This window comes from Spea bombifrons, chromosome 1 (assembly GCF_027358695.1).
Source record: "Spea bombifrons isolate aSpeBom1 chromosome 1, aSpeBom1.2.pri, whole genome shotgun sequence".
NCBI lineage: Eukaryota > Metazoa > Chordata > Amphibia > Anura > Pelobatidae > Spea > Spea bombifrons.
This window is the reverse complement of record NC_071087.1, coordinates 60,620,993-60,636,377: the sequence shown is the minus strand read 5'-3', so window position 1 is coordinate 60,636,377 and position 15,385 is coordinate 60,620,993. Positions and strand designations below refer to the sequence as shown.

At 41.6% G+C, this 15,385-nt stretch overlaps 1 protein-coding gene and 1 pseudogene across 1 annotated transcript; both read left to right on the top strand.

Moving 5' to 3' along the window:
• The first annotated feature begins 10,462 nt into the window (after nt 1-10,462).
• LOC128490795 (SWI/SNF-related matrix-associated actin-dependent regulator of chromatin subfamily E member 1-related-like) lies at nt 10,463-12,678 on the top strand. The gene is made up of 4 exons (XM_053462905.1): nt 10,463-10,729; nt 11,688-11,808; nt 12,022-12,077; nt 12,592-12,678. The coding sequence occupies exons 1-4, from the start codon at nt 10,463-10,465 to the stop codon at nt 12,676-12,678; spliced, it is 531 nt and encodes a 176-aa protein (XP_053318880.1).
• Nucleotides 12,679-13,069: 391 nt separating this feature from the next.
• Nucleotides 13,070-15,385, top strand: part of LOC128490717 (SWI/SNF-related matrix-associated actin-dependent regulator of chromatin subfamily E member 1-related-like) — a 3,695-nt pseudogene continuing 1,379 nt past the window's right edge.

Sequence of the window (15,385 nt, the reverse complement as noted above, 5' to 3'; positions counted from 1 at the left end):
TTTATTGAGGACAGCACACATATATATATATACATATATCAAACATGATAAGATTAAAGGTATAATCCCATCATCCACCAGGCATCCCAGAACCATCATACAGTTCTATGGCCAACAATGCCCATCCGTCAAAGAGTCCCTATTTTAGGGTGATCCCTGCAGAGCGGTGTCAATCCCGGGGTACCATTGGAGAGCTCAGGGTCCGAAGATTCTATGATCTAAAAAGTAACATGATCCAACGTCGGTACCCTGAGAGACAGTGTTGGAAACATCCCCGGGAATAGTCCATGTAGTAGCTGGGCCAGAGTACCATAGCTGCGGCTGAGTAAACCGCAGTCCTAGAAATTGGTGATTAAACCACAGTTGCCGAACGAGCTCCCGAACGAGTGTTGCCCACCACATGCTCAATATACCCTCAAAAAAGAGACTTGGTTGTGCAAAGGGCGTCCGTAGCAACACTGTTCCAATTGTCGGTGGGCATCGCCGCGGTTCCTAGCTGCCGCACAGTTCCATGAATTTGCGGCTAGGTCCTGCTCAGGTGCATCGAGTGTTTCCTGGCTTGTAGAGCCCCCATAGCCGGCTAGTCCATAGGAGTCTGGTTCCGGCAGGCCAGACAGTGTTTTCCGGTCACCGGGTGCCTCTTTAAAGAAGGGACTGGGCAAGCAGGTAAGGAGTCTGCCCAGAAATCCAACAGTGCCCCACACTCAAACATTCTGTCAGGAACTGGGTCCATTCAGGCGACTGTAACGGCCCAGAGCGCCCAAAGATGGAGTTTAGGAGTTATTGCGCAGTAGCGGAGTAGGACAGGGCGTGGTGCAGAGCGACTGCACTCTCCCGGGTGGGCATCTAGGGTTGTGCAGCCACATACCAGCACCCTGACATAGCAGCTGATGTTAACCAGAACTTGGAGATGTCCTGCAGGCACCCTGGATCAGGCATGAGACATGGCACTAGAATCATGTGCAGGATGCTGCAGGCTTGGAGAATGGAAGCTAAGCAGAGTATATAAGGGAAACATAGCAAGCAAGGGGGACAGAGCAATGAGCATAACAGACAAAGCACACATAAATAAAGGACTAGCCTAGGAGTATGTGATAATAATTGGAGATTCCTTCACATCATATGGCCATAGAATGCTTAGCCCACCACTATGCCACAGTACTAAACCCCGCCTGCAGAGTAACCAAAGCTGAAACTGAATAGAGAAGGACATACCTTTAGACTGCAGACTCAGACAAATATAATAGGTGGGGCACACCTTATAAAGGAAACCGAGCTGAAGCAAAGAGCAGAACAAGAATCCAGGAATCAGAGGTTCAGGACAGAACATACGGAAATCCAGAAATGGACCACAGCAAGACAGGGAAACAAAAGAGGTTAACATGACACTTACATTGCCCCTAAGCCTCTGACCCTCTAGGTTTAGACTATGACCTGTTCTTACTTTTAAATAAGCTTGCCTCTTCTACTTTGTTAATTCCCTTTTAAGTATTCAAATGCTTCTATTCCATCTCCGATCCTCTTCTTTACTCCAAGCTATATATATATATTAGGATACTTTAGTCTTTTCTGATAATTTCTATCTTGTAAACAACTAAATCTGCTACACAAGAGCACCAAGCAGGACCCCATCGTGGCCACCTCACCTCACTGTCCCCAGCGTCACCTGACTTTCTGGTGCTCAGACATAGAAGCTCTAGCGAAAGTGCTGGCCAGCAGCAGAGGTTCATCGGCTGCACCCACTAGACCCCAGTGAGTATGGGAGGGGGGCATAAGGCATATCAGGTGGGCATAAGGCATATCTATAAGGAATATCTAAGGGCAGTATGGCATATCAGGGGGCAGAGTGGCAAATAGTAAGGTATCAGGCATATCTGGGTGGCGGAGTGGCATATCAGGGAGGCACATTGGCATATAGGGATATAAGGCATATCGGTATAAGGCATATTAGGGGGCAGAGTGGCATATAGGGAGGCATAAAGCATATAGGGAGGTATAAGCATATCTGGGGGAGGAGTGGCATATAGGGGGATATAAGGCATATCAGGGGGAACAGTGGCATATAGGGGGTATAAGGCATATCAGGGGGCATAAGACATATCTAGGGGGTATAAGGCATATCAGGGGGGGCACAGTGACATATATAGCGGGTATAAGGCATATCAGGGGGCACATTGGCATATAGAGGGTATAAGGCATATCGGGGGCACAGTGGTATATAGGGGGTATAAGGCATATCAGGGGCTATTAGACATTTCGGGGCAGAGTGGCATATCAGAGAGGCAGAGTGGCATATAGGAGGTATAAGGCATATCTGGGGGGCAGAGTGGCAAGCCTGGGGTCAGATGTGCATAACTCGGGGTCAGGTTGGCAAATAAAAGGAAATAAAAACAAGAAATGCGATCTTGTAACTTTAAAATATAGCTTTTATTATTATGTCAGAAAAATAAGAAGGGAATCAGGGAAATGCCATTGCGATAGAGATAAAAAGGTTAATGACACGTAATGTAAATTTTAAGTTTTTTATTGTGATGTTTGTTTTTAACACCCAGTTTGTTCATTCCATTATTTTAAATAAATGAAAAATTTCCATATTGTTTTTTTATCTGATTCATCGATTAATCAAAAAAATTATCGGCCAACTAATCGATTATAAAAATAATCGTTAGTTGCAGCCCTAGTAAATACCCCCTAAATTACAGGCATAGATCACAGTCCACACTGCCCACAGCATCCAAATTACACACATAGGACTTGTCCCAGCATGAGTCAACTTTGTTCCCAAACAGCCCAGTGTGAGCCATATTTGTCCCCAAACAGACCAGCATGAGCCATCTTAGCCCCCAAACACCCCAGTGTAGGATATCTTTGTCCCTAAACAGCCCACACTGTGCCATCTTTGTCCCATAAACACCCTGCCTGTGCTATCTAGGTCCTCAAGGCTCAAACACCCTGCTTGTGGCATCTTTGCCTTTTCCCAAATCACTTATACATCTATGATACACACAAACACGTATACAGTCAATTACTCAATCATTCATATAATGATTAGTTCTCTAAATCATTCACACAAATCATTTACACATATTCATTAGTGCATTTTCAAGCTATTCATCCACACATTAATTCACTCATATTTTCATTCATACACACACAATTCATGTAGACTGGTTCCACTATGACATGGCAAACATAAGAACACTTTTCCTGAAGGCAGCGCTTGCAGTACCTTCCTCTCCCCCGATTATAGAATCGAGAGAGGATGTCACCGCAAGTGTCACCATGTTGCCCATAGTTGGTGCTTTTGGTGACGTCTTCTTCCCCGATTCTTCCACCACAGCGCTGCTATTTTGGTGGAAGTTGCCTGGTTATGTCTGCCGAGATGGGGAAGAAGAAGGAAGATGCCAGATTAGGGATTCAAGATAGAAGATGAAGAAGATGCAGAAAAACATGCAGAAGCGAAAGCGGTCAGCAGAAGCAGAAGTGGTCGGCAGAGAAGGTAGGGAAACATTTAGAGAGCATGAGAGAAAGTGAACGAGAATGAGAGTGTGAGAGAATGGGAGAGATACATGGCTGTTTAACATTTCTGCAGTGCCCGTGTTTTGTTGTCATTTTCTTTTTTCTCATTTACTGAACCCGCACAAGTAATATATTGTTTTTTAAGACAAGAAGGGCTTTCCTTTATCATGTCATTATTTTGATAATTTACTATAAAAAAGTATAAAAAATGGTGACAAATTGAGAAAAAAAGGACTTTTTCTGACTTGAAAAATCTTTTACTCACTGTGACAGGACACCCTGTATGCCGACTGGGTACTCCTGCCAAACGTTGCTTCCTCCTGCTGGGACACCAACAATTAACCCCTTCAGTGCCAGGCAAAACCAGCATTGTAGATAGAAGGGGGGATGTCGCTGTATCAGAGCTGCGTTGGCACTGTGGCCATCCGAAGCTTAGCTACACAGCGTGGCTATTGTCCTGAAAACGTCAATAAAGGATCATTGCAGCCCATCCCAAGCATCAGGCAACACTCATGTTGAGGTGAAAACAGGACTCCTTTATTTTAACCAAATACAGAGCTATATATATATATATACAAGTAAGAAAAGGGGCAAATTACCATGTCAGGAAGGAAGGAATTAGATCAAATCCTGCAACACAATATCCGGGGAAGGACAGTATGACATGAGACATAAATAATTACATTAGTTGGGGACGTAGACATGGAATGATGATAGACATATAATTGGCTTGAGACAGACAATGGCTAGTACACAGAAATAACAGGAGCTCACAGGATTGTTTAATTGATAATTAGGTATGCAGCAGTGACACCTAGTCATACCTACAAGGGGTCTTAAGACAAGGGCTAACTCACACAATAACAGTGGAAACACTTCACACCTATAAAATCAACAATGCTCCCAATGCAAAGACAATGAGCCTTCTTCCTGCAACAGGATGTCCAGCTGACATTACAGTTTTGAGACTCTGAGTAGTAAAACCCGTACCTGGGGAAAATCAGTAGAAACTGACCCCCTGTATCCACACACAGAAGTCTCTACAAGGCCTCGGCCCATAGTCGGTAGGGAGGGGGCTGGCTCTCCAGTGATGGAGGGTTCCGTCACACTCACCTATAAAAGCGAATAAAAAAACTGCTAAATAAATTCTACTATTTGTCCTAAGTGTTTTTGCTTGTTTCTGCAAGCTATAGGGCAATAATTACAAGTAGCGTTTTAATATTTCAAAACCATTTTTTTTTAAATCAGGCATCCGTCACCATACAGTATATGATGGACGCTGACGTCTGGAGGAGGGGCCACACGGGGCCGCTTCTGCTGATCTTGGTGTTGCTGAATGCCTCAACATCAAGGCATTACAGCAATACCGTTTGGGTGAAGAAAGCGATCACTTTCTACAGCCATTTAACGTGCCACATGCACATCAATTGTCATCACGGGGTTAATAAGATGAGATAATAGGAGGAATAATCATGCAGGCTTTGGAAATAAGGAGATTTCCCCAATGGTATACATGCAAGATGGATTTTGTGTAGAAGAAATTGCAAATGATATCAAGTTTGTATATGCTGACACTGTCTGTTTACATATTTGACGGAATTCTTCCCCTCAATAATGCGTTTTTTTAACAAAAAATATATATTTTTTAGTTTTTTACATTCTTGAACTCACAATAATTATTTTTTTGCAGGTTTCTATGGTTTCAAATAAAAAAGGATGTATAATTTGTGTGGGTACATCAACATAGAGGAGAATCTTAATTAAACCCAGATAGGGTAAAAAAATCCAGGGACTGAAAGGGTTAAGATCTTTACATTTTTACATTTACATTTTTAAAAATAGTTAAATGTGAATAACTTTTAGTATGCTTTACCAAAAGCCCTGACATTTTTAGTATATGTCTGGATATATGGGCTCTTGCATTGTGTAGAGTTTGGAGTAAATTGGTTAATATTTAAATTCATTTCTGCAAGTAAAGTCACATTAAGCTCCCCAAAAACATTGCAAATTGCAAAAAAACATTTGCAATGTGGGAAACCAAAATCGATGAGACTTCTAGGATAAGGAAGTTAAAAACTTATGTCATGTAAAAATATGAAGCAATTGATTGACATTTGGAAGCATTTTGACATAGCTATCTCCTTTTACGCCCGAGGTAAGAATGGAAAATTGTGCCTCTCACACTACACACTCACACACATATGCATTGCCATATACACACACCTGTCATTTACATGCATATACACTGCCCATATACATACACAATGTCTTTACACATGCCTGCCCACACACACACACACGCTGATCCAAACCTTAGCACCTCCTAAGCTTAAACGGTGTTGCTGGAATGCCTCGACAACGAGACATTCAGCGACAACGAAAACCCACCCCCGGACGCACTGGGAACGCTCCACAGAGCAGTCACAAACACCATTGCGAGAGATTTTGCCTCTCCCAAGATGGTGACGCCCATAAAAAAAACACGTTCCTAAGAGGGTCTCTCCACACCCTCCTGAGAAGGCAGGTGAATGTAAAATTGAATTGTCCAGATACAAAGATGCCCAAATAGAACATGGGGCAGAAGGACCAGATGTCAAAATCGTAAGTTGAAAAACTGAATTGCGCATGTCTCAAATGTAGCCTTTTTGCATGGGTGGTATCACTGTCCTCAGAAGATGTTGGTGAACACATATTAGGGTGTAGTTTTGAAGTGACATATGCCAGGAGCTGTAACTTTATAACTGAAATACAATTTGTGTGGAAAAAAACACAAAAAATATTACTACCACAAACTTTGACAAAGGTAGGCAGTAGAATTAGTGCAAGGAAAGTGTAAAAGTACCAGTATTCAAAATATTGGGCCGTCTAGTTTTCCAAAATATAGGGCTTGATGGGGTAAATTGAAGTGGCAGGCATTAAAGATGTCCCAAATAAACACAATAGGGTGCAAATAACTGCAGCCCAAATATAAAAGTCCAAAAGAGAAGCACACTCACCGGATAGTAGGCCATATCAAATAATCAGATTTCCAGAGCTGTCTAGTTTTTGAAAATATACAGTTTTAGGGGTTAAAATTAATTATGGGATCTTTACTGTGTCTCAGGTGAGACCTGGACCAAGCAAACTGATCTGTCAAAACTCCATGTTTGAAAACTGTGCATGTGCCAATTTTGAGCCCGCAGTGAATAAAAGACATGCCCTACCCATGTATATGGGGTATTCATGTACTCGGGGGGGGGGGGTGTTTCTGAATACAAATCACAAGTTGTTTCAGTAATTTCACGTACCCAAGGAAAATTACTGAAATACCGTTTGTTAAAAATGAAAAAACTGAAATTTTACTGCAACAGATTGGTGTTAAAAATACTTAACAATACTAGTGAATACTAGTAAAATACTTTGGGATGTCAACTTTAAAAATATATATACTTTTGTTTAGCAGTTTTTCTTTTTCTGGCTGCTATTGTGGCGCAACTCCCTGCATACCATATTTTTTAAAAATCTTGTTTAGAAACAGCAATGTGTATTATTCTTATTTAACCCTGTAAGTGCCAAAATAAATGAAAAAAACAGGCATATGAGGTGTTTCCACAAACAGGACAAATATCTAAATACATTGTTTGAGGTTTTTTCCATTTGCACTGGTTATACATAGTCTTTATAAGTGAAACCAAAAAAATTTTTTCTCCTAATTTTCCCCACATTTTTAGATATTTTTCATACTAACAGATATATAATTAATATTTCAAAAGAAAGTAATAGTTGTGCTGAAAATAAGAATATATAATGTGTGTGGGTGCACTAAATGAGTTAGTGGGGAATCACAGTTGAATAAAGAAAAACACAAATAATGCTCTGGTCATTTAGCACAAACACGGTAAGAAAAAAACCTTGGTCCTTAAGGGGTTAAAAATGCACGGTATAATTTCTATGTATTTATAAATGTATTTATATATCCAGGAAATTGATGGGGGCTGTCTCCAGACAGAGACTATTAGAATTAGAATCAACTTACCTTGAAAATGGCTACAAGAGACAAGCAAAACACAGCCACATAATAAAAATAATACTGATAATACTAATAATGATAACAAAAATGTTAATAAAAATACGTTTCATATTTTCTGTTGTATGGGAAAGTTGCCCCTGGGGCTGTGTGATGATTGCATTCTGTAACTTGGGGTAAAATATATAGAGAGAGAGAGACATGATGGGAACCTACATTGCTTCATGAGTGTTTTAAAATACAACACTAAGTTAAGGGATGATTTTGACATAATAATCTTCCCTATAATAGAGAGGTGAGCCCGCCATTTTGTCGTTTCGATTGGAGTAAACTGATTGGACGGCAAAAGTGCAATATACCGTCATAGGGTTGTCGTCACCAGAGCCGGCCTTAGGTGTTCTGGCGCCCTGTGCGGACTACTCCTCTGGGGCCCCCCCATCCCAAAAAAAGAAAGGAATAAAAACTTGTAACAAAACTTGTAACAAAACCCCAATCACTATATACTACGCCAAACATTGATGTGGTGTAGGCCTACCACTTCATTGTCTGGCTTAGTGGTAGGGATGCACCGAAACGAATTCTGGACTGTAACCGAAAGTGCAGCATTTACCTGGCAAAAACCGAATATGACCCCTCCCACTCCATAAAAAAATCTAACACTTTTATTTAAAGTAAGTAAGACACCAAAATAGGACAAAACAATTAAATAACAATATTATATATATATATATATATATATATATATATATATATATATATATATGATTAACAGCAATCACATTCCTATCATGCCCAGGCATACCCAGATTCCAGGATGTACTCGCAGACTTGGCATGATAGGAGTATGATTGCCCTATCTACCCCTTCTCACTCCCTTCTGCCCTATCTACCCCTTCTCACTCCCTTCTCCCTATCTACCCCCTTTCCCCTGTCTCGCTCCCTTCTCCCTATCTACCCCCTCCTAACTATCTACCCTTTCCCTCTTTGAAGTTCACTTACCTTTCAGGAGTCCTGCGGTGGGGGTGCAAGGCCTCTGCCTCCCAGCTCTGCCACTGTATGGAACAGTATAGAGTGATGGGAGTTATGATGTACTTTTAGAGCAAGAAAAAGACATTGGAAATGGTACAGCATAACACCCATCACTCTCACACACTTACCAATCCACACGTATACACCAATCCACACGCATACACCAATCCACACGCATACACCAATCCACACGTATACACCAATCCACACGTATACACCAATCCACACATATATATACTAATCCACACATATATATATATATACTAATCCACATTTACCAATCCACACACATACCATTCCACACACATACCAATCCACACACATACCAATCCACACACATACCAATCCACACATATATTCTAATCCACACATATATTCTAATCCACACATATATACCAATCCACACAGATATACTAATCCACACACATATATACCAATCCACTCTCACTGAATGTTTTCCTACCTTTCCTCTTTTCTCCTTACAGCTCCTCTTCCTTCTCTTCGCTCCTCTTCTTCAGTTCTTCTTCCGGGTCAGAGGGCACGGACAGCGGTGGGCGCGGCTTCAGTGTTGTGCGCCGGGATCTGATAACAAACCCCGGCGCACAGCAGCTGTTGCCGCGCGGATCACAAGGGAGCGGTATCGGAGGTCTTTAACAGACCTCCGGCTCTCTTGAGTGATTTTAATCCGGGTTCAAGGGAGATCCTTGATCCGGCTTAAAATCACTCAAGGGAGCCGGAGGTCTGTTAAAGACCTCCGACACCGCTCCCTTGCGAGCCTGCTCCTCCAGCGGCGGACATTGCTGTCCGTCTCTGGAGGGGTGCCGGGTGCCCCCCTGATGAGCGGCACCCGGTGCGGACCGCCCCCCCCGCTAGGTACGCTACTGGCGGCAGCGTACCCCGCGGCGGCGTCGGACCGCGCGGCGGCGCCCCCTGGAGCCCCACAGGTCGTCACCTCGCGCAGAGCTGAAACCGTTGGTTTACCTGAACGGCGACGGTAAGCCTGCGACCTTAGCGCTTATTGTGAGATTGCTTCGGATCTTACGTTTTTTGAGGTGAGGACCTGTTATCCGAGTTCTCCTGACGCGGAATCCCTTCGGAAGTTTCCCGGAAGGTGGCGCCTGAGACATCAGAGTGAAATCGCACCTTGAAGGGAGATCTGTAAGTGTCTGTAGGAGTTTGTCAAGGGGGACCGGCAGTTATTTCACTTAAAACAACACACCGCATTTTATATTTAATGTTTCTGGCAAGCTTGTCGTTAGTAGAATATTTAACCCTTCCATTAAATGCAATTGTCGTAAGGATTAATTTCCTTTAATGACGCTTTAATGTCATATATATTCCAGATTTTTAATACCCATCTGCATCTGTACAGGGACAGTTCCAGCTGTTATGATTTATACTTTTACTTCAGAAATCCTGTAACTCAGCACATGGTGGAAATTTTCTTGTAGACATTAAACAAGAGAAGAGAGAGAACATGGCACAGACCAGTGGAGTAGAGAAAGCTGGGAAAAAGTTGGAGGTAAAGATCATGATTTTTTATATTTACATTTTGTCCCATCCATAAGTGCAGATATGGTGTTCATGCTGCGCTTGTCAGATTAGTTTACAATGCGTTGAATGAACCCCTGGCACACTATAGGTTAATATCCCAACCAATATAGATTATGAAGAGGCAAAATAAGCATCTGTTATGTAGTGGGTATTGTTTTTACAGGTCATAAAATCTTCTTTTTTATTAGAAATGCATCTTTTGTTACAAAGATCAGTCCAATAATACCTTAAAATGTATGATATCACGATAACCAAAATGTCTTCTACTCTTGCTGACACCAAAGGGTGAAAAACTCTTAGTCGTTCATTTAAAAACGTACACATTTTAAAGTAGCCTTTCTAAAATGCAACTGGATGGCTGCAATGTTTTGTTTTTTGGAAAATAAAACCATATATAAAGCCGACTTTCCTTTTGTGCACCCTTCTTCTTACCAGGCTACAAAAAAGAAGAAGAGAAAAAGCACCGTTTCCAATGGACCCAAAGCCCCAGTCACGGGGTATGTTAGATATTCGAATGAACGCAGAGAACGGATCAGACGTCAGCACCCAGACTTGCCATTTTCAGAAATCACAAAGATGCTGGGAGCTGAGTGGAGCAGTTTGCCAGCACCAGAGAAGCAGGTTTGGTTTTCAGAAACAAACTATTATGCTAAATGTATTTGTCCTTTTTAGTTCTATTGTTTCCATTCCCATGAATATTATTTTTAGCAATTAGGTTTTTGGTTGTATGCTTATTATGGGTTTTACTATTTATCTATTTATGACACCGGTGTCATCAACAAGACATACAGACCCTTATCAGATGGGTGAGTGAGTTTATATTCCATGTCTACTTCCAGGTGGCATAACTAGAAGCCACAGGGCCCTGATGTGAAAATTGCCAAGGGGCTCCCCAACAGCTAGTCTGTGCCGTCACTGCCCCCAAACAACTTGCCCGTGCCTTCCTCGCCCCTTTCCTTTTCCAACATACACTCTGGCACACATATGTAAACACCCTTACACAAATTACACACACTCATACCAACACATATGGTTACATTCATTCTAACACACACTCCATTACATCCCACGTACGCATCCATGTTCACACACACACAATTACACATCCATGCTCACACATACGCACATTTACTCATCCATGCTCACACACAATTGCACAACCATGCTCACACACACAATTATGCAATTGTCCAGTCGGGAGGGGCCCTTTCTAAACTATTTTGAATCGGTTTGAGGACACAGAAAGAAGGTAATTCGGCCCCTGGTCTACTTAATGATTGACACCACACTTTTAATGACAGCATGCAAGTTGAGTAGACAGGCATGTAGTATCTGTTAACTATGTTATCTAGCTTGGCTAGGAGCAAGCAACCCAAATCTATTCAGTTACAAAGTCATTGGCGTCAACAAGAAGAATCCTATTCCTATTTTTTCTTCATATAAATAATAATAATGTTGCTAAGGAGAGCTGTCAAATGAAAATGCACAAGTTAAAAGAGCCAGATATATTTATGCCTGAGTACTAATGATTATACTTTTTCCATATGAACAGTTGGAGTTAACATGCTCTGTTTTATAGAAATATCTTGATGAGGCAGAGAAGGACAAGCAGCAGTACATGATGGAGCTCAGGGAGTACCAACAGTCTGAAGCATACAAGATGTGCACAGAAAAGATCCCACCTAAAAAGATCAAAAAAGGTCTGAAGACTCTGCTCCACTATATATATATATATATATATATATATATATATATATACCTACCGATATGTGTCCTGTTGTCATCTAATATGTATTTTTGGGCATCTACATCCCACTGTAAATATGTCTTAACAATTAGAAGTATTCAGTAAAATATTTATTATATCCTTGACTTTAATCAGTAGTTTTTATTGTGATTTGTTCTTTATTTAGAGGAAGGCAACGTGCCCACCACTGTTATCACCTTGTTGAACGAGCAACCATCCACAGTGAGTAAAGTAGTAACTCCATGCATGCCTCTTACTTTTTATCTTATCCAACTTTGTTTTCCTCCTGTCACACAGTCCCGAAGTAAATACGGCATGGTTTATCTGTGCCTTAAGTAGCTTGCATGCAAGTTATAGTATTTTATTGTATTAGTATTTCTGGGTGTTTTTTGGTGTTTGGGAAACAGCATTCCATGTGGCTTACTTCGGCTTTTGTGATCTTTCTTTTTTTTTTTTTTGGTAATATATTTTTATTGGGTTATCACAAGTATAACAGGAGGTGGGGGAGAGGGTAGAGGGGAAGTACGGTATACCATGAGAGGTAAGGGGAAGGGAAAAGGAAGTCCCGACGCAGCGGGACTGGCAGCGTGTAATACAGTCACCAAAGAGATCACAGGAAGTACAAAATAATACACATACAAAACTACAGTAGTACATGCTTTTGTGATCTTTCATCACCTGGTTACTGGTTGTTGTCCTGGATCTAGAAATACAATATTATTTTTCTGGTTTTTAGAGCAAAGATCCCGAGACTGATGGATTCCCCACATGTGATGTACCCATTTTTACCAAAGAGTTGTTCAATGAAAATAAAGGTTTGTGAACTGGAAAGTTACCTTTAACATAACTTTTTTTGTAAAACTAAAAACATTTTCAACCTTGTAAGTCTATTTACCTAGCAGCCACCAATCTCTTTTAACCCCTTAACGGCCACTGACGTGCCAAGCACTTCATGTAAAAACAATCAGTTAACAACCAATGACATGCATGGCACATCATGGCATTACACATGGCATTACTGTTAATGATGTATTCTCCCTCAGATTGTAAACTTGCAATCAGGGCCTCCTTTATCTAACGTTTCAGTTTGTATTAGTCTGTATATTCTAGTTTTGTCATGCCCTTTTAATGTATATAATATAAGCAGCGCTGGCTGAAATCTTTGTGCTATATAACCATGAAATCATAATAACGGAAGCTTAACTCGAAGGATAATGGTGCAGACAGCCAGACCTCTGACAGGAGTTTTGTGAGGGCAGGAATTCTCTTATTATATATTGCCACATAAGGAAACTTTTATTTATTGCTTCCCATATTACTCTTATAATATTTGGGATTTTTAATACCCATCTGCATCTGTACAGGGATAGTTCAGCTGTTATGATTTATACTTTTACTTCAGAAATCCTGTAACTAAGCACATGGTGGAAATTTTCTTGTAGCCATTAAACACGAGAAGAGAGAGAACATGCTGCAAACCAGTGGAGAAGAGAAAGCTGGGAAAAAGTTGCAGGTAAATATCATAATGTGTTGTATAAACCCCTGGCACACTACAGGTTAATATCCCAACCAATATAGATTATGAAGAGGCAGTATGTTATGTAGTGGATATTGGTTTTTACAGATCGAAAAAATCTTTTTTTTTATTAGAAATGCGTCTTTTGTTACAAAGATCAGTCTAATAAAAATAATACCTTAAAATGTGTGATGTCATAAAAAACAAAATGCCTGCTGCTCTTGTTGACACCCAAGGGTGAAAAACTCTTAAACAGTCAAACTAACTGGACGGCTGCAATGTTTTGTTGTGGAAAATAAAACCATATATCAAACTAACTTTTTTTGTAGCCTGGTAAGAAGAAGGAGTGCACAACAGGAAAGAAGAGAAAAAAGACCGTTTCCAGTGGACCCAAACCCCCAGTCACGGGGTATGTTAGATATTCGAATGAACGCAGAAAATGGATCAGAAGTCAGCACCCAGACTTGCCATTTTCAGAAATCACAAAGATGCTGGGAGCTGAGTGGAGCAGTTTGCCAGCACCAGAGAAGCAGGTTTGGTTTTCAGAAACAAACTACCGTATTGGCTCGGATATAGGCCGCCCCCGTATATAGGCCGCACCCTAAAAGTTTGGTTTCTTTTAAAGAAAAAAGTTTTTTTTCTTTAAAAAAGCACCAAAAAAAAAAACATGCTGCCACTCTGTCTCCCCCCCGAGATATGCTGCCACTGTCCTCTCCCCCGAGATATGCTTCCACTGTCCTCCCCCCCGAGATATGCTGCCACTGTCCTCTCCCCCGAGATATGCTCCCACTCTCCCCCCCGAGATATGTGCTGCCACTGTCCCCCCCCGAGATATGCTGTCACTGTCCCCCCCCCGAGATATGCTGCCACTGTCCCCCCCCCCCCGAGATATGCTGCCACTCTGCCCACCCCGACTTACTGGAGCAGACTCCCGGGTGTCTTGCGAGGTCGGCGGGGGGCATCTACGCAATACGCGTATACAACCGGAAGTTGTATACGCGTATTGCGTAGATGTCCCCCGCCGGCCCCGCAAGACACCCGGGAATCATGCTCCGGTAAGTCTTGGGGGCAGAGGTAAAACGCATCGCGCGGACGGTCACCGGCTGCGGCGATGCGGGTAAACAACCCGGAGGCTGTTTTCCTGCATCGCCGCAGGCAGGGGAGGCTGTCTGAGCGTATCGGATAGTAGGATACGGGTCCCCTGCACCGCTGCGGGGGATCTGTATCCTAACCCCGGGCGCTAGACCCCGAATATAGGCCGCACCCCCACTTTAAAGACTTAAAGTGGGGGGAAAAAGTGCGGCCTATATTCGAGCCAATACGGTATTATGCTAAATGTATTTGTCCTTTTTAGTACTTTTGTTTCCGTTTCCATTAGTATTAGTTTTAGCAATTAGGTTTTTTGGTTGTATGCTTATTAGCCATTTTACTATTTATTTATTACACCGGTGTCATTAACAAGACATACAGACCCCTATCAGATGGGTGAGTGAGTTTATATTCAATGTCTGCTTAATGATTGACACCACACTTTTAATGACAGCATGCAAATTGAGTAGACAAGCATGTGGTATCTGCTAACTATCTAGCTTGTTATCTAGCTTGGCTCGGTTATAATAATGTTGCTAAGGAGAGCTGTCGAATGAAAAAGAGCCGGATAAATTTATGCTTGAGTACTAATGATTATACTTTTTCCATATGATGCCTAACAGTTGGAGTTAACATGCTCTGTTTTATAGAAATATCTTGATGAGGCAGAGAAGGACAAGCAGCAGTACATGATGGAGCTCAGGGAGTACCAACAGTCTGAAGCATACAAGATGTGCACAGAAAAGATCCCACCTAAAAAGATCAAAAAAGGTCTGCAGACTCTGCTCCACTACACACATATATATATATATATACCTACCGATATGTGTCCTGTTGTCATCTAATATGTATTTTTGGGCATCTACATCCCACTGTAAATATGTCTTAACAATTAGAAGTATTCAGTAAAATATTTCTTATATCC